Source organism: Ursus maritimus, unplaced genomic scaffold, assembly GCF_017311325.1.
Source record: "Ursus maritimus isolate PB19 unplaced genomic scaffold, ASM1731132v1 scaffold_1, whole genome shotgun sequence".
NCBI lineage: Eukaryota > Metazoa > Chordata > Mammalia > Carnivora > Ursidae > Ursus > Ursus maritimus.
Genome location: NW_024423343.1, coordinates 56,168,819 through 56,192,017, shown reverse-complemented (window position 1 = coordinate 56,192,017; position 23,199 = coordinate 56,168,819). Strand labels below are relative to the sequence as shown.

Sequence of the window (23,199 nt, the reverse complement as noted above, 5' to 3'; positions counted from 1 at the left end):
CTGTCACACCTACCTCATTAGTACAGGTAATTCTTCGAGGATGAGGGGCTTCCTGTTGTAACTGATACACTGTAAAGACAGAAAGTAAATCATTCCTTATGAGCTCACAGAATTTGTCCTTATTCTTTTAAGTGTTACAGTTTATTTAATCAGTCTCCTATGGACATTCAGGTTTTTTCTAATATTCTGCTATTACGAATAGTCCTAAATTTCCCTTTTGTAGAAACTTCAAATACATTAGGAATCACAAACTGGCTGCTTTTTCACATTCCCAAGAAAACTGTGGTACAGTCCTATTTGCTATTAAATTAAACTTTATTAAGAGCAATGCAAAGAAAGTAAAACAAACTAAACTTAGTGAAAGCCCAAAAGCAAGCATAAATAGAAAAATCATAAACCCTACAAATGTCTTTTTACCTTGTAACAAATCAGTACTGGGATTCTGGCTGTGTTCTCCATAATCTGGTCTTTTATTTTTCCCAATTCTTGGTGGATGTATTTGCATAAAGCATGTCTCTCATAATAAGCCAATAATGGTTATATATTCTTAAAGCACATTATTACATGTCAAACTTGAAACTAAAATTAGGATTTACGTTAGAAGTAACAGATGTGCTGCTTTTCTCCCCTATTTATACTGCAAACATCTATCTTCAAAGATAATCTCCCCTAAAAACAACATTTCTGAGCCAAAGTTACCACCATTTCTTCAACTACAGCAAGTGCAGCACAAGAAAGAATTCAGGTACTAAAGTAACTTGCCAAGGAGAGGATAATTTTTAGGGTATCTGAAAATGAATCCATGAAAACAACACCAATACTAATTCTAGCCTCACTTCAGGCTTTCTGATTTGTAATGAAGAAATAAAGAACAGAAAGTGGTAGTCATCAGAGAGAGTATGTTTACATATATCTAAGTTTATCTCTTGGAAGGAATTTTTCTTCTATTTCTACATATATAATATCATATAACTGAATGTAAGTTAATAATGTATTTAAATACTTAGACATTTTGTTACCATAACATCAAACTAACCAGACTTCTGCAATTGTCAGATAATGAATGACTTAAATTTCAACTGGACATCATTATATAGACTCCACTTCTGATCATATTCTTTCATATTTATCATAGGGACATATGGAAATACATTTAATTACACTATACGTATATATACGCACATATATAATTAGACTATATACATGTATATGTATGTGTATACACAAAATATACACTGAGCACATATATAGACACACTTGACTGTTCTGTATTGCTTTGTAAAGGGAATATATACCATGGCAGTTAAGAATCTGGAATCTTGAAACAGATCACCTGGGGCTTGAACACTGGGGCTCTACCACTAACCCTGCACACTGTGCCTCGGTTCCCCTCATTTGTAAAACAGAGATAATAATAGTTTCTACTTCACAGATTACTGAAAGAATTAAATAAGTTATTATATGTAGGAGACGAAAAATAGTTGCTAACACCTAGAAAACACTCAATAAAGATTAGCTACTATTATACATAGATGACTGATATTAATACATACAATTTTTTACATTAATATTTTGATTGCTAGGATCCATCTTGAATTCATCACCAAAACCAGGGGAATGTTATAATTTAAAAGGTACCAAGAAGACACAGCTTTCCTACTTAAAAATTAAAAAACAAAGCCCACTCCTTCATTTAGTAATGTTTGAAATTCTACTGATAGAAATGAACTCCTTTGCCTTTTCCTCCTGGTTGCAAAGATGCCTGAGATGTCATATATTAAAAATAGTTTTAGATATCCATATTTTATTGTGAAAGTCAGTTTTTCAAAAAGATTCCTGCGAATACATTGTATGGATAAAGAGATGATATGGAGGGAGTTGTTCTGAAATCTCAGAGAAGGGAAGAAAGAACACAGGGACCAAGTCTGTTCAGCCCTGAGAGCAACAAAACACACGCAGCACCCAGCTACACCCAGAAAAATCTCCATCCTCCTAAGAGAAGCCAACACATGATCTGCACAGAGGGAGGATTCTTCAGGTCCGCTCCTCCGTATTGGTAACTACTCCATGTGAAAATTCAGTTCAAAGCAGTAATCCTCAAAAGATCAGGTGTTTTCCTTTGTCAACTCAATTATGAGAACTGAATGGTAGTCAAGAAGGACATAAAAGTTACTAAAGAACATAAAACATTGATTTTGACTCAAAGCACAAATACTGAAGTATATGGTTATCACAAGTAATGGATTTACCTATTCACTAAGCAAACATTAAAATAAGCCAGTTTGAAGAAAGGAGTGACAATATCCTCACATGAGAATTTCAGCCTTTGTTTTCATCAGCATTTCAAAGGGTATAGCTCTGCTTCATGAAGAGGAGTAATTTTTACACAAATGCTTCCTCATTTGCTACCAACGGTTAGTCTACCTTTAAGACTCATTTTTTAAAAATAATACAGAAGGGGGGCCTTCAGATATTGTAGAACTGAATGTAACTATATGAATTCAAGAAATACCTATCAAAAAGATCATTAAAAAGATACCATAATAAAGACTAATTAATTCAGGCTCTTCTCAATTTAGAAGTCTTGGTAATTTAAACTGGAACTCAGCTGAAATTTAAATTGCACAATCATTAAATGATTCACCAAAAATTAATTGCTAAATTCAAGATGAGAAGATATATGATTAAAACACTTAACATTTTCAGTCGCCTTATACGTGTCAATGCTTACATACTTACTAATGAATTTCTCAGTACCTGGAGACAGTAACAAACATTGTTAATCAAGTTCAGAGATCACGAATAGGTAGCTTGAGGTCAAAACTGGCTCACATGTTTGGTTTGCTGTTTTCTAAATTTAAATTTGTTTTTAACATTTAAAAATTAAGAGATTTAACAGTAACAACAAAGGTAAAAGAGAATTCCACTTCTGAAAAATCAGAAGCTGTAACAACATCAGAGCAAGCACTCAATAAAGGAGAGCTGATTATGAGCCACTCCCTGCAAACAGGGCGTCCATGCTCTACTTTCCTCCGTTGCCACTTGGCTCGCTTTCACTTATTACAGGTTAGGGCCCTGGTTTAAGTCAAGCAGTTCTTATCAAAAAGCAACAAAACTAGGGGCGCCTGGGTGGCTCAGTTAAGTGTCTGACTCTTGATTTCCACTCAGTTCACAATGTCAGGGCTGTGAGATCCAGCCCCACGTGGGGCTCCGCGTTCAGCGGGGTGTCTGCTCCGAGGTTTCTCTCCCTCTCTGTCCCTCCTCCTGCTCACGCTCTCTAAATAAATAAATAAAATCTTTTTTAAAAAGGCAATAAAATTGTATTTATTTAAAAAGAGTCCTCAAACTTAGACATCTTTCTAGTTCTATTTTCTTACTGATTCGTATTTGTAAGTTTTCAGAATTATGTTGGGTGGAGCTCAGGCATTGAGATTACTAAAAGAAACCATAAAATTCAGTAGCAGAATTTCACCAAAAAAAAAAAAAAACACATTTTTAAAAACGTGATAGCTACTGTAAGACATGTAGAGATACAGAAAATACAAATCCCCTATACGTTTGGTGCTCAATACTCTTCAAGGGGAAAAAAATCGCCACCATGATTCACTAACAGTGTGAGGCTTCACAGATGCTCTTACACCAAAAATGTGCAAGGTCCAAGCCAGAGCAAAGGGAACAAAGGTAAACTGAAAACCAGAAAATGCAGGCAAGAATTTTAAATGGGCTTCTGCCAATGAGATTATGAGATAAAATCTTTAAGAAGTAAAGAACATTAGTCATTTTTATACATTCTTTGAACTGTACTCCCCAGAAATAAAAAGGCACCAGCAGGGATGGGGGCAAAAGCCTCTATGCCAATATTTTTGGAGACTGTTCATATTTTGCTTACTATAATTAGCCCAGAGCAGCAACCTATTAAAATAAAACTATCTGTTGTTCTGGGAACATAAAACCAAGAATCTGACTTGCTGCTCCTTCAGTCAGCAAATTTCAGCAACTTACAAATATCAAATTTAAGATACCTCAACATTTACAAAGATGTTTAAAATGGATATTTAAAATACAGGTTTCTTAGGCTGCTTATCCAACTGCATAGATAAAAACATCCAGGACTGGGGCGCCTGGGTGGCACAGCGGTTAAACGCCTGCCTTCGGCTCAGGGCGTGATCCCGGCGTTATGGGATCGAGCCCCACATCAGGCTCCTCTGCTATGAGCCTGCTTCTTCCTCTCCCACTCCCCCTGCTTGTGTTCCCTCTCTCGCTGGCTGTCTCTATCTCTGTCAAATAAATAAATAAAATCTTTAAAAAAAAAAAAAAAAAACATCCAGGACTGGTATCTGCAGTAGTGCATTCACGGATTTATTTTTAAAGCTACTCTGATTATATTAATCCTATTTCCACTTTTTAAAAATCTGAAATATCTTTTACTTGAAGAAATAATATTCTCTAGGAAACAAGGAAGGGGAAAAAAGGGCTAAGAACTTAGACTCGTTTGAAAAGGTTTTTATTCTAATGTAAAGTTTAAAGAGCAATATAGAATCCAATTTTCTCTCTTTTGTATTCGGGAAAGCAATTCCTAAGAAACCAAACACACACAAAAACCCACTTTTCTTTTGCCTCTTTTCACCCACTCATTCAATCAAGATAGCCTTCTGACTTATCACTTATATAGTCCTTTTTCGCACAAAGAATTAGGATTTGAGAATAACCACATTGCTTGAATTCTTAGTTAGCCTCTCCTTGCAGTAGTTTTTATCAGCCAATGTCAACAGCGGCCTCAATTTCAGTATGGAATCCCACACAAACTCAGAGGGATGGCGTGCGTTCCAGACACGCAAACCTTAGAGACAGACCTTATGGAAACACTCCTGTTTTCCCACAATTACTTCTACGCTATTCCCAAATCCTGCTGTAAATTAATTCTTCAATAATGGGTATACAATGAAATGAATCTTCTTATCTAATGATCTTATTTCTCTATCACTTATTAAGCACTATAACCCACCCGATTTAAAATTATTTGTATACTTACAGTAAGATTTCCAAACAGGAGGTCTATATTCATCTGTATCTGGAAGAATAAACACCAAATTAACATTACTGAATATTTATATTTTAATCACAGATATTTAATGTAATTAAGTTATATTAATATATATTTAATCATATAGTTAATATATATTTGTTGCGGTCTACGTGTCCTAGGCATTGTGTTAGACTCAAAAGGGCATTCGGAAGTTTTTTAGTCTTGGTCCTTACTTTCTTAGAGTACAGTTTCACAAAGATGTTCAAAGAAAATTACTATATTTATTAAACTGGTTATCACGTAAAAACACCAAGGTTAATTTTTACAGCAGGCACTCATTTCTCACAGTCACTAATAGTCAATAAAGTCTTTGTATCTTTGGGCATAACTCTACCAACTATTTCACTGAAAGATCCCTGAAGTCATTGGAATTTTTCTTTTTCAGTACTATTGACCAGGTAACACTTTCAATCCTCAGAAATGTACCTCCCCCATCACATTTGGGGGATTCCAGTGTAAATGGTTTTATTAACATCAGGAGAGAAAAGCAGCAAGGTACTTCTTCATACATCATGGACAATCAAAACCAAGAAATGAGAAACACTCCATTGGAAGACAGTGCATCCAGGGAACCACAGGGACATGAGGTGAACAACTGCTCTTCAGTCCATTTCCCCTCACTCTGCTTGAATGAGACAGTATAAAGAGGAGGTGGAAAGAGATGGAAATACAAACACATGAGGGAGATGGGGGGAATCAAAAAAAGGAGAGGCACCGGTGTGGTCTGGCATCTCATTGGTAAAGCACAGCTCAGTAATGATTCTGCTGGTCAAAAGTTCTGCCTGCAAGACCACGTAGCTAAATTGGCAGACACGGCAGCTTGGTGTGGGACTATGTGGCCAGATACATCACCTGGTTCTGCTGGTACCCAACATAAACCCATTAAGGAATCTGGTCCAAAAAACCTGGTCACCAAGGAGGCAAGAAAATTTCTGGAAAGTTTATTGAGAAGGCTGAATCTAGCATATGCAGATTAAGTAAAAATGATAATAGACTCATCATTCCCCTCAACCTTTAAAATGCTAACACTTCACTTATAAACCACACAAATATTTGGAGCCAGAGGGCTACAGCAAGACTACTAATGATACGCATAAGAACACAAAAAGAAAATTCTAAGTCATGTAGAAATTGCTTGGCACTCAGTAGGAGTGCTCAAATATGTTTTTTAATGAACAAAGAAAAGATTATATGAATTACTGAGTGATGAAGTAATGCAGCAAACACAGCTGACTCTCATTATTCGTCATAGTTATATTCTACGGAGTCACTCGAACACTGAATAAGTGAACACTGAGCCGCTGCTTCTAAGGGAAAACACAAGATGAGGTTCCTGTACGCCTCTGGTCACGACACTCTCATCAGCCCATCAATACACAACCTTGTTTTATTTGTGTTTCTGTTTAAAGACACCTTATTTAATAAACACTGTGACTCATTAACACTGAACTCACAGCCAACAGCACTATAACTCGTGCCTCAGGGAAGCTCATCTAACACACGTATCTTTCTCCAGAAGACACATCGCAGCCTTCTTGAGCTTAGCAACCCCAGACATCACTTCAGTGCTATGTGTGGGGGCTGTTTTAAACAGAGAGGACAACAGAAGCGCCACATTTTATACTTCTCCTGGACCCTACCTTATGTGCTTCTTCCCTTGGCTGATTTCAATTTGCACCTTTCCCTGTAATAGATCATGACTGCATTAACAGCGATTAGTGAGTTCTAGGAGTCCTTCCAGTGAATTACCAAGCCTGAGGGGAGTTTGAGAGAACCCCCTCCAACTTGCAGTTGGTGTCAGAATTTTTGGACTGTGCCCTCTAACTTTGTGATTGGCCCTAATTCCTCACAAACCCTATGCAAAACCTGTACCAAAGCAGTGAGAGCCTTCTGTAGATTGCTTTGACTTTGGAGAAGGTGAGAAAGAGGCTAATTCTCAAAATCCTGCCTCTGGGGAATGGTGTATCTAGTCCTGATTGGGCGGAGCATCAACTTTTACTTAAAGCTGTGTGTGTGACTTAAGGAAATTGACTACCTCTCTGAATCTTATTATCTATAGAGTAACACCATCATCTAAAATGGGAGTCGTAACAACACAGGTCTGTTGTGAGGATCAAACTATGTGTCATACATAAAGCACCCTGCACTTAGGAGACCTTTAGGAAATGAGTACCCCCTCCTGCCCTCACCTAAGGTAAATTTAAAAACACAGTGACGTATTACCATATTAGCCTCAGGCCACTGTCAATGATTTCAGCTGTGCATTTTCTTCTTCTTATTTGGTCTTCCCTGTATATTTACTGCATCACAGAAGGCATTATTCAAGATGCTACAGATCACTATTTTGTGGCCAAATAAAATGAGCATTTAGCAAATAACCAAGAAATAGTGGGAGAAAAGTTTGAGTTTCCCTTAATATTAAAACAATTCTAACGATTAGTGACCTTTAACGGTGAAGTTTGGGTTTTAAGTGTCTTTTCCTAGCAATCTATTTTTTGCTGACGGGAGCGGGCAGCCTCTCTGGAGTGCAATTAGCAATACAAACCCTAAGCCTTCGTAAGTGTTTAACGGGCATCTGTTGCGGCAGAGCTCAAATAAGATGCTCTTTGAAGGAAAACACTTAAAAATTATGATGATCTTTCTTATTTCTAGGGGTAGCAACCTTAGGTCACCTTGGTCTTTTTGTTGACCAAGTTAGGCAATGGGTAAGCGCCACTGTCCTCAGAACTCAGGGGAAAGGAGCCCAAGGAGGGAGCACGGTTAGATAGTTCAGAAAAACATGCCCCAGCCTCTTGGTGAGCAGAATTAGTTGCTCGAGTTGGGGAGACTGATTTGCCAGGACCCTACGTTCTTCTGGAAGGGAAGAAACAATAACACAATCTCTGATGCCTCAGACTCAAAATTAAGTTCTATTATAGAAGAAACTCATAGCCCAAACCAAGTCCACTGGCAAGGAAAGACAAGGACACTCCTGAAATAAAATGACCTTGGAAATGGAATAACTGCAACTGGTGATGTAGGGCCACCCAAAGGGCTTATGGGTTTATTAGGGAAGACAGATTCTGACCCAGCATGGGGCTGATGAGAGAAGTGTCCTCAACCTCCCCGGCAATGAATTGTTGAGTATGAGAACACGAACTAACGAACTGCAATCTGGACCTCCAAGTGGGGTCACAACTGTGACCTGGGCCAATTCTGACCAGAAACCGCATCCAAGCAGCAAGACAAGCAACTAACACCAAGCAATATGGGGTTGGTCTTAAACACTGACAGAAAGTGATAACGATAAGGAAGACAGACGGTGTGCTATTATAGCGCAGCTCTCTTTCTGGCATTTGGAAGAGGATGGGACCACTGTGGGACTGAGTAAGACTCCTGGGGCTCAAACTTGCAGGAGGAGGAGGCTGCCTAAAGAGGAAGGCACTGAACTTCCCGCTAACTGGGGCACTAATTAACAACAACAACAACAAACAGGCAGCATATTTGGCCTCTGAATTTATATAACAAGTCATGCCAGTTCCTTCTGCATACCTTTTGACCCAGCAGTTCTGTTGTCTTTCTAGGAATTTATTGTAAAACAATTAGGGATGTTTGGAAAATGGCAATATAGAAGAATATCACTGCAATATTACTTTTTAAAAAAAGATGTTATTTATTCTTTTAGAGAGGGAGAGAGAGTGCAAGTGGAGGGAGGAGCAGAGGGAGGGGCAGAGAGAGAATTCCAAGCAGACTCCGTGCTGAGGGCGGAGCCTGACACAAGGCTCGATCTCTTGACCCTGAGATCCTGACCTGAGCCAAAATCAAGAGTCACCGCTTGATGGACTGCATCACCCAGGCATCCCTGCAATTTTACTTTTAAGACCAAAAAACTGGGGGGCACCTCAGTGGCACAGTCTGTTAGGCCTCAAACTCTTGGTTTCGGCTCAGGTCGCGATCTCAGGGTCATGAGATCGAGCCCCATATTGGGCTGCTTGGCACAGAGTCTGCCTGAGATTCTCTCTTCTTCTCCCTCTGCCCCTCCTGCTCTTGCTCACTTTCTCTCTCTCAAATAAATGAATAAATCTTTAAAAAAAAAAAAAAAAAAAAAGACCAAAAACCTGTATTCAACCTAAACACCCAGCAACTGGAAACCAATATGATCAATTATTATATATTCCAGTTTGAAGACACCTTGACTACATCAAAAGGACTTCATCTTGTAATCTGTTAAAAGTCTGTTCTCTTTTAAATATTTTACATCTTTTAAACCAGTGGTTCTCAAACTTTTGGTTTCAAAAACCTGGATTCTAAAGAGCTTTTAATACCTACTCATATTAACCATATTAGAAATTAAAACTGACACGTTTGAATTTGTTTTCATTTGTTTTAACAAATTTTTACTTGTTAATTTGTTAAATAATAAGGTCACTATATTTTAACACTTTTATAAAAGATAACTTTATTTCTCAAAATAAAAAATGAGTTATACATTTTGCAAATCTCTTTAATGTCTGCTCTAATTGAAGACAGATTCTCATATCTGCCTCTGTGTTTAATCTATTGTGATATCACTTGCCATGTACCTTCTGGAAGATTCAACTAGACACTTGTGAGAGAATGAGAATGAAAAAGGCAAATAATATTGTCTCATTATTCTGTTTTGACTTTGTGGAAACTCAGAAAAAAACTTGGGGACCCCCAAAGGTCCCCCAACCACACTTTGAGAATAACTGTTTTAAACCATGATTTCCTTGGCATATCAAGGATATGGGGTATGGTGGGCTAAGATACATTTCATCTAAGAGAGAAATACAAAAGTTAACAAAGAAGAGAAAAGAGAAGAAATTATGTGGTCTTTTAGCAGTTTATGGTCCTTTCAGCTTATTCAAAGGAAGTTATGGGCCAATAAGCACCAAATGTCTGTGATCTGCCTTCATCTGGAAGTTTCAAGGACCCCCTCACCTCGTTTTGATTCTGTCAGAAAAACTATCCACACCAAGCATACAAACATGACAGACTTCCATCACTAGAGCAAGACTGAGAATGACAGCCAGACAACCTATGATTCAAGGACAGCTCACCTTAAAACCATCTTTAAAAACTCAGGGACAGCTGCTTAAAATAACCTTAGCATGGTATGGATGAGTCTTTAAATTAAGTACCTACCTACAAAATCCATTAAAAGATTTTCTCCCTTGCCTGTGTCAGTAATACTTCTGTATCTACACAAAAGATGATTTTATTAAAAAAAAAAAAAAAGTCACGCTGGTGTACTCAAAATAATCAGAAACTTTCATTCATTCAAGAAATATGTATTAAACACTTTCTGTGGGTAAAAAATGTCAGTTACGAGGTGGGTACAGATGTAATTTATGCCTTCAAGGGAAGTAAGGAAAATAAGATGGATATTATTATACAAACAAGGTAATATAATAAAAGTAACATATAAGAGTATAATAAGAATAATACATAATACTCTTAAACATAAGAATTTTACAGACCATCATTTGGTCAAAATGCCTGGCAAGAACAGGTCCCCAGTATTTGCTGAACTGATGAAAGAATAGAAGGAAAGAAGGAATCACTTTTTTTTTTTTAAGATTTTATCTATTCGTTAGAAAGAGAGAACGTGAGAGAGAGCACAAGCAGGCGGAGTGGCAGGCAGTGGGGGAAGCAGGCTCCCCGCTGAGCAGGGAGTCCGACATGGGGCTCGATCCCAGGATCCCGGGATCGTGACCTGAGCCAAAGGCAGACACTTAACTGACTGAGCCACCCAGGCGCCCCAAGAAGGAATCACTTTAAGCCAGAGTGCCAAAAAAGAAAAAACAGAGGTGGCATCCTCTGATGAGGGCTTTGAAAGACAGATGATTTTTAAAGTCAAGGGGCTAAGGGAAGGAGTTGGAAGTAAGAGGGAGAACAGAACAGCATTCTGAACAGAGGAACACAGTGAGTAGAGGCACAGAAACAAGAGAGTTCAGGAAGTGTTTGAGGAACCGCAAAATAATGCAGACTGGTTGAAATAAAAGACATGTTGAGGAAGGCTTGAGACTCAGGCACTGGAGGGATCTTGGGCTGAGTTGTCCAGGAAGCGTCTATACGTAATGAAATGTGTTTTCTTCCGCCTGGTACTTACTTTCCACTAAATACCCCGATGTCTACAGGGAGAGGGGTACTGTAGTCAAGCCCAGACCAATTCTCATGAGTTAGAGAAAACAACGCAAGCCGCAGGAAGGCCAAAGGTAGAAGAAACAGCCAGTAAAACAGATGGAGCAAAGACTCAGAGGAGGTGGGGAGTAATGAGCTCAGAGGTCACAGGTGGATGGCACCGTGTCGAAGCAAGTGGGAAAGTAAAAAGACAGGTCCTGTTGCAGACATATTCCTCTGTGACTGTAAGCAAAATCTAAACAAATAAATGCAGGAAAACAAAGGAAAAAAGGAGACCAGTAAACTGTATGGAAACTGAAGACCAAGTTGATTAGTACATACAGTCTGATCGCACTTTTAGAAATGAAAGAAAAGATTTATGTGTGTGTATATATGGGGGCAGAGGGCCAACGAGAGAGAATATGAAAGATCTAGAATAGCATACACTCATTTAAGTAACAGTCGTGATCTCTAGATCAGCCTTTCTTATCCAGGTTCCTCATTCAACCCAGAGAGCACAGAAAATGCTGTGAGTGACTATTTTCTCTGTTCTCCCGTGGATGGGTGTCTCTCTAGAAGCACAGGAGAGAAGTTCACGTACTACATACAATGGACCCCCTAGGCCACTGGGCATTATTTTTTCCCAGAACCACGAGGAGTAAGGCTTCTCTAGATGGTGACGTGACCTATCTTATACATCTATGTGGTTTTTAAAAAATTATACAATCAATATATTACATTTGTAAGGAGGGAAAAAACTATTAAAAACTCCTAAGGAGGGAAAAAAAAACTATTAGAAACAAAAAGTTTCTATCTCTATCTCTAAGAACAGAAAATGGGGAAAATGATTCAGATAGAGAAAAGTCCCATTTAGCCAATTCCACGGGCTAATTTTTTGAGTGGGCTCTTGAAATGAATACAGTACCTGGGAAATCATCTTCCCAGTCTGAGAGGCTGGAAATCAGATACAAGCTTTGTGGCAACTTGACACATCATAAGGCACCTTCCTCCTAGACAGTCTTTGAATTCCCCTCAGAACCTCTATGCAGGCCTTCATTTCCCTCTTCGCCCTGTTCTAATTGAATCTGTTGAATAGCAGGCATTCATTAAGGAAAAGAGAACAGTTTCATAATGAAATTTTCTTTTACTTTCGATTAATTGCTGGAATTGTGAGTCAAGGAGATCTTACTTTTACGTATTTTATCATGTCTATGAAAAATTATTCCAACTTTTTTCTCGCTTTTCAAAACTCAAAGATTCAGAGTTTAAGCAAGTTCTAGTGTTGAACTTGCTTTTGCCTATAATTTTCTTCTGTGCTGCCTTTTTCTCTAAATATTAATATTTTCAAGACATTCACTTTTTTCCTTTAATATTAAAAATTTCAAAATGCCCATCTGTATCTTTAAGCAACGATTTCAAAATCTTAGTAAAATATACCTAGGATAATATCTTTGATAGGATATATTATAACTCACAATATTAGGGCTATTTGGGAGGTACTCAAAGTGTTCATTTATTGACTGACAAGATTAAATGTATTTATAAATACCCTAGTATTCTGCATTTTTATATTACACCTAAAACACTGTGTGATTGAATAAATCTTTGTGCTCTCTCCAGCTGGATCCTATTTACATCCAGTATATCTACGGATGTTGTTGAAAATGACTTTAGAAAACAAACAAAATTTCATTCTTTTTATCACATAGTTCGTATATCATTATATAGCTATATGAATTCTTTGGTTTAGAACAACATTCTTCTGGTTAAGTTTAAATCTGCTTAGCTTTTTATTCTAAAAAATAAACAGTTCATTGTAGAACAGACCAAAATGTTAAATTTAAGCTGTTTATTGTTTTAGACTCAAACCAAAAGACTTTTGCAACTTTTTAACAATATGATGGATTTTTCTCAAAAAGGACTATGTTGCATTTTAAATGAGGTTTACGCTAATGAGGCATGAACTCTCAAAAACTGTGATTCATGCTTTAAAGCACATTTGTTTCGGATTGCCTTCAGTTTGAAAATTAACAATTTTGATTTCTGTAAAAAGAATGACATTTGTTGACAAGAAAAAGAGCCTTTCTTCTCTTCAAATGAAGACTCACCTTTCAACCAACTGGCAAGAGATTCCCTGTCCTGCTTTAATCAGAAAATGAAAGGCATTAATGACACGTTGCTATTCTGTTTCTGTACCAAATTTTGGCCTACTAAGATAATGAGACGCTTGCGATCACGAAACTCTATTTTACTATAAACTGACCTTTTTAAAAGAACAAGGGCATAAAATTCACAATAAATAAATAATTCTATTGTTATCATTTGAGAGAGTCACAAAAGAAAACAATGAAACTTCTTAGTCTAAAAGAAATATATTTCAGGGGGGGAATAAAAATAAATAAAAGAAATATATTTCTTGGAATACAAAAGTTCAGAGTAAAATTGGAAGGCTCATAATAACATAAAATTTTAAACAAATGAGGAAACAAATAAAAAAGTGCTTCACTATGTTTCTAGGTATCTCATATCCTGACTAAACTTCTTTCCTAGAAAATGCTTCAAAACATTGGAAGTAAGCATTTCAACTAAGATAATTAAAATTCACTCTGCAAAGTCATGGCCAAATCAGGTCAGTTAAATTCACCCTTAGAAGAAATAGTTATTTAAAACGGTTCCAAGTTGAAAACTGATGTGTCATGATACAATTCGGACAGAAATAAACTATTTTTAAAACCAAAGATAATTGTTTTTAATCCTTCAGAGACTAATGACCCAGAACCACTACTACATGGAAGAAAATTTCTGACTACAACTACAGTCCTCACAGGTAGCTTCACCAAAGATCTCCAAAAACAAACATTTTGTCAATGCAGTGCTCATCTCCCCACCATGACCCATAGCTTGGGCCAACAAAGCCTCCTGAATGAAATGTGAACCAAACTTGGAAACCTCTCCTTTTTTTAAAACTCAAGGTTGGCCTTTTATTAAAGACTTAAGCAATGTTTCCTCTAACCAACTTGGCAGACCTACCAAACAGACTACACAAACGAAGTCTTTCTGCTGACTCAAACTTTTCACTATAGACTGGGAAACAAAAAGCGATACACAGGAACTGGGTCATTCAACTCAATTCAAAGGTAAAGGTTGTCATTTTCCAACCTACTATTTCTTCTAGACGGCAAGTCCTATCCCTCTGAGGTCTTCTCTTCAAAGAATCTGATTATTTCTGATACTGTCTATCCTAGCGAGCTGGCGCAGTAACAGAAAGTCCTCAGATGTGCCCACTTAACCACAAGGTTTCTAACAGACAACTTCAAGAGGAGATTTAACTCCTGCCAAGCCTCCCAGTAACATCTGAACATTCTTTTTTTTTTTTTTTTTTTAATAATGATTTTTTATTATATTATGTTAGTCACCATACAGTACATCCCCGGTTTCCGATGTAAGGCTCGATGATTCATTAGTTGTGTATAACACCCAGTGCACCATGCAATTTGCCCTCCTTACTACCCATCACCGGTCTATCCCATTCCCCCACCCCCTCCCCTCTGAGGCCCTCAGTTTGTTTCTCATAGTCCATAGTCTCTCATGTTTCATTCCCCTTCTGATTACCCCCTTTCTTTATCCCTTTCTTCCCCTACTGATCATTCTAGTTCTTATGTTCCATAGATGAGAGAAATCATATGATAGTTGTCTTTCTCTGCTTGACTTATTTCACTAAAAGCATTATCTCCTCCAGTGCCGTCCATGTTGTAGCAAATGTTGAGAACTCGTTCTTTCTGATAGCTGAGTAATATTCCATTGTATATAGGACCACAACTTTTAATCCAGTCATCTGTTGAAGGGCATCTCGGCTCCTTCCACGATTTAGCTATTGTGGACATTGCTGCTATGAACATTGGGGTGCATATGGCCCTTCTCTTCACTACGTCTGTATCTTTGGGGTAAACACCCAGTAGCGCAATGGCTGGATCATAGGGTAGCTCAATTTTTAACTTTTAAGGCCTCCACACTGTTTTCCAGAGTGGCTGTACCAACTTTCATTCCCACCAACAATGTAGGAGGGATCCCCTTTCTCCACATCCTCTCCAACAATTGTTGTTTCTTGCCTTGTCTATTTTTGCCATTCTAACTGGCGTAAGGTGGTATCTCAGTGTGGTTTTGATTTGAATTTCCTTGATGGCTAATGATTTTGAACATTTTTTCATGTGTCTGTTAGCCATTTGTATGTCTTCATTGGAAAAGTGTCTGTTCATATCTTCTGCCCATTTTTTGATTTGTTTATTTGTTTCTCGTGTATTGAGTTTGAGAAGTTCTTTGTAGATCTTGGATACCAGTCCTTTATCTGTAGTGTCATTTGCAAATATCTTCTCCCATTCCGTGGGCTGCCTCTTAGTTTTTCTGACTGTTTCCTTGGCTGTGCAGAAACTTTTAATCTTGATGAAGTCCCATAAATTCATTTTATCTTTTGTTTCTCTTGCCTTTGGGGATGTATCATGAAAAAGGTTGCTTTGGCCGATGTCGTAGAGGTTGCTGCCTATGTTCTCCTCTAGAATTTTGATGGATTCCTGTCTCACATCGAGGTCTTTCATCCATTTGGAGTTTATTTTTGTGTATGGTGTGAGATAGTGGTCAAGTTTCATTCTTTTGCATGTAGCTGTCCAATTTTCCCAGCACCATTTATTGAAGAGACTGTCTTTTTCCCATCGGATGTTTTTTCCTGCTTTATCAAATATTAGTTGCCCAAAGAGCTGAGGGTCCATTTCTGGGCTCTCTATTCTGTTCCATTGGTCTATGTGTCTGTTTTTGTGCCAGTACCATGCTGTCTTTGTGATCACAGCTTTGTAGTACAGCTCGAAATCCGGCATTGTGATGCCCCCAGCTTTGTTTTTCCTTTTCAACAGTTCCTTGGAGATTCGGGGTCTTTTCTGGTTCCATACAAATTTAAGGACTATTTGTTCCAGTTCTTTGAAAAACGTTCTCGGTATTTTTGATCGGAATAGCATTGAAAGTGTAGATTGCTCTGGGTACATCTGAACATTCTTGAATGGCTTTTGTTTGGATTTTATTAGGTAAGTAAAAAAATTCACCTCTAACAACATGACACATTGCCTAACCCTCTACCACAAAAAAACAGAATACACAAAACTCAACAACAGCAAAAATATATATATATCTTTCCACTTGATTTTTCGATAGCTCACACTTCTAAAATCAGACTGCGATGAGTTAACTCTTGATGAGGTCCTTGTAATTCCTCCTACCACATGGTACAGACATTTCACCACACACACAAAAAGAATATACCTGATTAGCACTTTTCCACACCCAACAACTTAGACTTTTAACCATCCAGAGCACTTGAAGTTACAGATGTCAAAAATGTAATCACATGAAAACTCTTGGCAGAATGTTTGCTTTTTATAAATAGAAGTTCGGGAAAATAACCAACTAAAACTCCACTTTTAGTGGGGAGCTTCCTAGATGGTCATCTAAGAACCATAAGTCTGTTGTCTCAAACGCCCTCATTTCCCTCAGCAGAAACAGTGCACAGCTGACCCCTGAGCTACATGTGTTTGAACTGTGCAGGTCCACGCGTATGTGGATTTTTTTTTTTTTAATAAATACAGTAGAGTACTGTAAATGTATTTTCTCTCCCTTACGATTTTCTCAATAACATTTTATTTTCTCTAGCTTACTTTCTTGTAAGAATACAATATATAATGCATATAACATACAAAATATTTCTTAGTCGACTACGTTATTAGTAAGGCTTCGTAGTTAAGTTTTGGGGGAGTCAAAAGTTGTATTCGGATTATCAACTGTGTGGGGAGGTGGGCACCCCTAACCCCACAACATCTAAGAATCTACTGTATATCCTCCTTGTTCTTTTCTTACAGGAAAGTTACAAACAATATTTTTCCCTTTGCTGTTATTCATCCTTTGAGACAATTATTCCTAACCCACACATTTTCCATAAACCAACATAGTTTTGTAGCAAAAGGAATCTACTGTCATATTCTCAGGCTTAGAAGTTGCACTAGAATGTGTTTATTAAAATGCGCATTATTTTGGGGGCGCCCGGGTGGCTCGGCCGGTTAAGCATCTGCCTTCAGCTCAGGTCATGATGGGATAGAGCCCCGCATTGGGCTCTCTGCTCAGCGGGGAGCCTGCTTCTCCCTTGCCCTCTGTCTCCATCTCCCTCTGTCTCTGTCTCCCTCTGCTCCCCTCTCCCTCTCCCTGCTGCTCCCCCTGCTTGTACGAGCTCTCTCTGTCAAATAAACACATAAAATCTTAAAAATAAATAAATAAAATGTGCATTATGTTTTGACACAGATTCATAAAATAGTTAGGATTCCCCAATGATGAGAGTCAACATGTCATTTTGGCAGCAAGCATTAAAACAGCAACCTTTCAAAGTCTTGCCTTACATCAATGTTTTCAAGCTTTATCAAGAGGACAGGTACTCAGAATAGAGGATATACTAACCCTTAAATGAAACCCTATGGGGAAAAGAGAGGTAATGCTTCCATTATCAATACTTTAACATCACAGATAACTGTGATGGGAAAAGATCACAACATATCTCATCTTATCACTGATAATTTGCTAATGCACTTCTTTTAAACTGGACTTCTCTGGGAAAACCAATTAGTCACTTAAAAAAAAAAGTGGATTGTGAAGAACACAGAGAAGTTTGCTTTAGATGACAAGATGTGGAGCCAAATATGGAATAAGGCAGCTCAAAGCTGTAGGAAAGAAAGCTGAGTGAGATGTGGAAGTAATACCGTGTTAACCACAAATGAATAGAGCTGGATCATTCTAAGCACATGCTAACTGTCCCAAGGCATAATAAAATGCTCAGCATGTTTTAATTAAATGTGCCTCGATGCACACATGACAGTAGAGGCTGCCAAGATGCAAAAAAACCTCTTTGGAAATGAGAACTTGTGTTCCAAATTGATAGGTACCTATTTTTCTTCCTTTGAGAGCGGGACCCAGGTATGAAAGCTCTCTCTTGTCGACAGCTGCATCCAATGAGGCCTAAAATGAACATGTAATGGACTTGTCTTAAAAGTTCCTGCAGTGTGGGGATATGAAGAGCGACTGCCTGAAAGTATAGTAGCAACAAAGGCCAACCTTTTCTCAATTCTAAAATCCAAATGCTTTGAAAAGTAAAAATATTTTTATAACTCATTTGGCAATACACACTGGTCTGACTTGAACCTAAAAGTATTTTCATAATTTCTTATAACTCATTTGATGGCAAAAGCCTCACCTGAATGGATATAAGAATATTTATAGTCCTTACTTACTCCATTGAGTGTGCTACTCATTCGTTTCATTGCAGAAATATGCATGTGTGATGACAGAGTGCTCTCTCAGACAATGCTAGGGTGTTATAAAATATATATATGAAACATATTACCTTTCTAAAATCTGAAAAATTCGACATTCTAACACACATCTGTAACCAGAGGTTTTGGATAAGGCATTACAGATCCACTACTGTTATTAATATTTATAGCTGACCATGTGAACGCACAAGTCAGAAAATGACACTGTTCTGCTGGATTCTCTCCAATGGCTTCCTGTGTCACTCAGACTAAAAGCTGAACTCTTTACCACTGCCTGCAAGATTGCTACTCAAAGAGAACCACAACATTGACATCCGCTGGTATCTGTTAGAAATGCAGGTCTGCAGGACCCGATTCCCTTCTGTGAATCAGAAACTGCACTGTCACAAGCCCCCAGCTGATGTGCATGCCCGTGATTCGGAAGCCCTGACCTCCTAGACCCTAGAGGACCTGTCCTTACCTTGCAGGGCTCACCTCCTACTTCTCCCCCCTCCACACACACACACTCCTCTCCAGTCTCTGGTTTCCTTGCCACTTGTCAAACATACAAGAAACACTTCCAGCTAGCTGCTTCCTCGGACTGGAATGTTCTTCCTGCACGTATCTCTCCTGACTTGCTCCCTCATCTGTTTCAGTTCTTTACTCGAAAGTCATCTTCTAAATGAGGTCTTCCCCGTCATCCTATCTAAAATGTTCAAAATCCCCTGGCAATTTATATTCTTCTGTTTTCATTAGTTGTCATAGTTTTTCTCTTTAGTACCTATCACTATCTAAAATAGGAACATTTAACCAAATTGTGTTGGTTTTTATTCGTCTCCTCCCATTGGATGTAATAAGCTTCACGAGTGCAAAGATTCTGGTCTGTTTTTCACACTGCCTGGAACAGCAATTCTCCATGTGGTCTGTGGACCCCTGTGGATCACTCAGACTCTTTCAGGGGGATGCACACGATCAAAACTCTTTTCATAATTACACTAAGAAGTTATTTGCTTTTCTGACTATCAGTGCAAAAGCTGGGGAGGGTAAAACCACTGGGCTTCAGCACAAACAATGCAGGGCACCAAACTGTATCAGTTGTCACTGTATTCCTCACTGCCACACACGCTCATGGCTTAAAAGCAAATTCAGCTTCATTTAAAAATTCCTTGATGAAGCAGTTGAAAAAGAATTAATTTTATTAAATCTTGACCCTTGAGCATGTGTCTTTTAAATATTCTGTGTGATAAAATGGAAAGTGTGCAAAAGGCATAGCTACAGCATGATGTTATCTTGGGAAAAAATATATGCGATCATTCAAGTTGTGAGCTAGACTAGCTGCAATTTTCATAAGCACTGTTTCACTGGAGAGAATGACTGACAAACTACGTCTACTCAGACTTGGATATCTGGTAGATATTTAATGAAAATGAACAAAGTTACCTTGTCACTTCAAGGACAATAACTGACAATATTTACTGTCAGCCATAAATCCAAGCTTTCAAGTGAACATTAGAATTTGGAGAAAAGTGTATCCACTATCATGAGCTTGACAGTTTGTTAATATTTAAAGACTTTTCTAAGATTGATAGTGATATTAAAGAATGTAATGTGTTAATATACTGTATAGTGAAATGTGCTAACATCTGTAAAATCTGCATAACTCGATGAGCTAATATTTTTGAAATGACAAATTATAGTACATTGAAATGACAATTATAGTACAAATTCGTGCATGGGTCAAAGATCCAGTCAAAGTACAAGGTAGACCAATGGATTTTAATGTAACAGCATGAAATACTCACTGATATGGTTTCAGAGTCTACATTGCAACTAACCTTGAAGAAAATACCACTTGTCAAGTTTTAGTGTAGTATCAAAGAGTAAACGCAACTATTTTAAAAAATTACTAAAATACTTCCCTTTTTTCCAACCATATACCTTATAAGGCCAGATTTTCTTCATATACTCCAATCAAAACATTACGACAAATGATTACAGATATGAGTTTTCATCTTTTAAGCCGGACATTAAAGAGTTTGTAAAAATGTAAAAGAATGCCACTCTTCTACTTTAAAAATAGTTATTTTCATAAAATATGTTATTTATGCTAACATGTAATAGGTTTATTATCAGTTTTAAAACGCTAACTTTTTTTTAGTTTCTCAATTTTATTTTCAAATACAGTAAACAGCAATACATATAACCCACATAAACAAATGCTTTTTAGGTTCCTCAATAATGTTTAAGAGAGTAAATGGGTCCTGAGATTAAAAAATTTGAGAATCACTGGCCTAAGGCAATAACTACTAGATAAAGTAAACTTTGTTGCACGAAACACTTACTGTGCTCGGCTCTCGTTAAATGCTTTGACACTATTTTGTTTATGCCTCAAAAACAACTTTATAAAGTATTGTTACTATCACCATTTTATAGGTAAGAAAACCAGTGCCTGAGAGAGAGGAACGCATTTGCTTAAAGTTGCCCTAAGCAGGGCCAGCACTTGAGCTGGGATTGTGTGACCCCGGATCACATGCTTCTAGCCACTACTGTCACTGTAACAAAGGCATGCTATGTTAGAAACAAAACCAACAGTGCAAAGCCAGGTGACTGCACTTAAAAATATCAAGGCACTAAGAAGGAGCCAAAAAAAAAAAAGTGAAATGCATTGGGGATTGAAGGGAGACAATCTAAGGAGGTTCACGTGGGCAGAAGAAAAGCCAGGACAACTTCTCAGAGGCAGAATGCAAATGTTTCAGGAAATATTTCGACTGCAGCCTACAAGGGTTCAACAGCTATGACAAGCTGAGGAATGAACAATAAAAACACTGAGATGTCTATTTTGCTTCAAGACCGGATTTCAAGGATAATAAATCCCTTATGGTCAGATTCATTCCTGACACTACTGAAGTCCTCTTACTGCTGTTGGTTTCCCTGTAGCTCAAGCTTGAGTATAACCTTCAATGAAACGTTCAAGATATTCTTTGGTTGCCACAGCCAAAGACAGTGTCCATCTATCAACTTTGGTTTCCACCTATCAAAGAGTTAAATCAGGGCACCTGGCTGGCTCAGTAGGCGCAGCACGGACTCTTGATCTCAGGGTTGTAGGTTCAGGCCCCATGTTGGGCATGGAGATTAAAAATACTTAAAACTTAAAAATAAAATCTTAAAATAAAAAGTTAAATCTATCAACTCCAAGAAGTGCCTCCTCTCAGTCCTACAGTAAGTAGGGTGATATCCTAAGGTTCTGATACCCTGATTGGATTAGTGACACAAAGGGCACTTAATGTCTGTGTTTTATGAAGGAGTCTTCTAAGGTCAAGAGCAGTAATTCTTTCCCAGCTTCGAATTTTCCTAAGCTAAAAATTCCTGCTAGAATATGCAGATATACTTCCTACAATTTTGAAATTTCTACTTCCTGTAATATTCAAACCATGAATCACTTTTGCTAGGGATGATTTAAAAATGAGTGATCCCGGATGGGGCAGGAAAACAGAAGATGAAGTGGGTGGTGACAGAGTAGTAGTCATGGTTTAGCAATGCAACATGCAGACCAATAGCGGGAGTTAGGACAAAGAAAACAGAGGGAAATCTTGGAACTGCTCTCCTCACTCTATTGGGGGGAAGGTCGTAAAGTCAGGTTAGAGTGTTCGTCCTATGTGTTAACGTGTTCAGTAGAGAGGAGGTTTGAAAAATTCTGACTCAGACGAGCATATGGAAGACCTGACATAGAAAAATAGAACCTCTTAGTATGCACAATGTGTACAACAATGGGGGAAAATGAACTTGCAGGCATATTCTCAAAATTCTGGGAGATCCTGAAACGTTCCTAGGATATAAGCATAAACAATAACTGATACTCTCTTTCTCTAGTCTTCTATCTTCATATTATTTCAGGGGCTACAAAAAGAACATTAAGAGGGCTTCCAAAGCTTCACTAGTGATCTAGGATTATCCTAACACTGGAACCCTTCAGTTCCTCAATCACAAATTCTTGTACGTGGGACCATCAGACTAAAAGTCTAAGGTCAGAAAGAGAATACTGGAAAACAGTGATTATGCTCACTGGTATTTTCCAGAGTTGAGTGGGAGGCTGTCCAACGATCATGCCTCCTTCTACCACGGCCTATGCTTCAACATATGGTTTACAGAACTGTAGTGATTCAACATTTTGCTGGATCATAAAACAGAAAATATGTATATGAAACACAGTTATTAGTATTTTAAGAGTCTACAGAGCACTGCAGTCTTGCTGCATGACAGCAATGGGCCAACTTAGGCCGCTCAAAGCCCCGTCCCAAAACACAATTGTCTTAGGAAGGGCAGAAACCAGGAGCAGAAGCTGACAATACACCCACCAGTGTCTGGAAAATTGACGAATGAAACAAAGTTACAGGATATTCCTCTATAAATATCTCAAACACTCAAAAGAACCAGGATGGCTGGGCTCTTCATCCTTGGGTAATCGGGAAGAAGAGGAATGGATACATTGTCTGCCAGGCAAGTGTTAAGTTTCAGAAGGGACAATGCCAGTACTGGTTACAAGGTGGGCTCCGGGTGCTTGGAAACCTGCCTCTTTTACTAGTACTTACTAATTGTGAGTCTCACCCTGGGCACATGAATACTGATTCCTGAGGTAACTGACATTAAGGAAAT

At 38.1% G+C, this 23,199-nt stretch overlaps 1 protein-coding gene across 6 annotated transcripts in view; it reads right to left on the bottom strand.

Annotated features, from left to right (window-relative positions):
* The window catches only part of CHN1 (chimerin 1), a 223,818-nt gene that overhangs the window by 146,107 nt on the left and 54,512 nt on the right, over positions 1-23,199 (bottom strand). For all 6 annotated transcript variants that reach the window (XR_005838374.1, XR_005838375.1, XR_005838376.1 and 3 more), the window contains 2 exons: positions 5,033-5,071; positions 14-69 (listed from right to left, as the gene is read on the bottom strand). Coding sequence is in view for 3 of the 6 variants with exons in the window: in XM_040643705.1 (XP_040499639.1) it covers positions 14-69; positions 5,033-5,071 (95 nt within the window). In the remaining 3 variants the exon portion in view is untranslated. The remainder of the gene's footprint in view (positions 1-13; positions 70-5,032; positions 5,072-23,199) is intronic.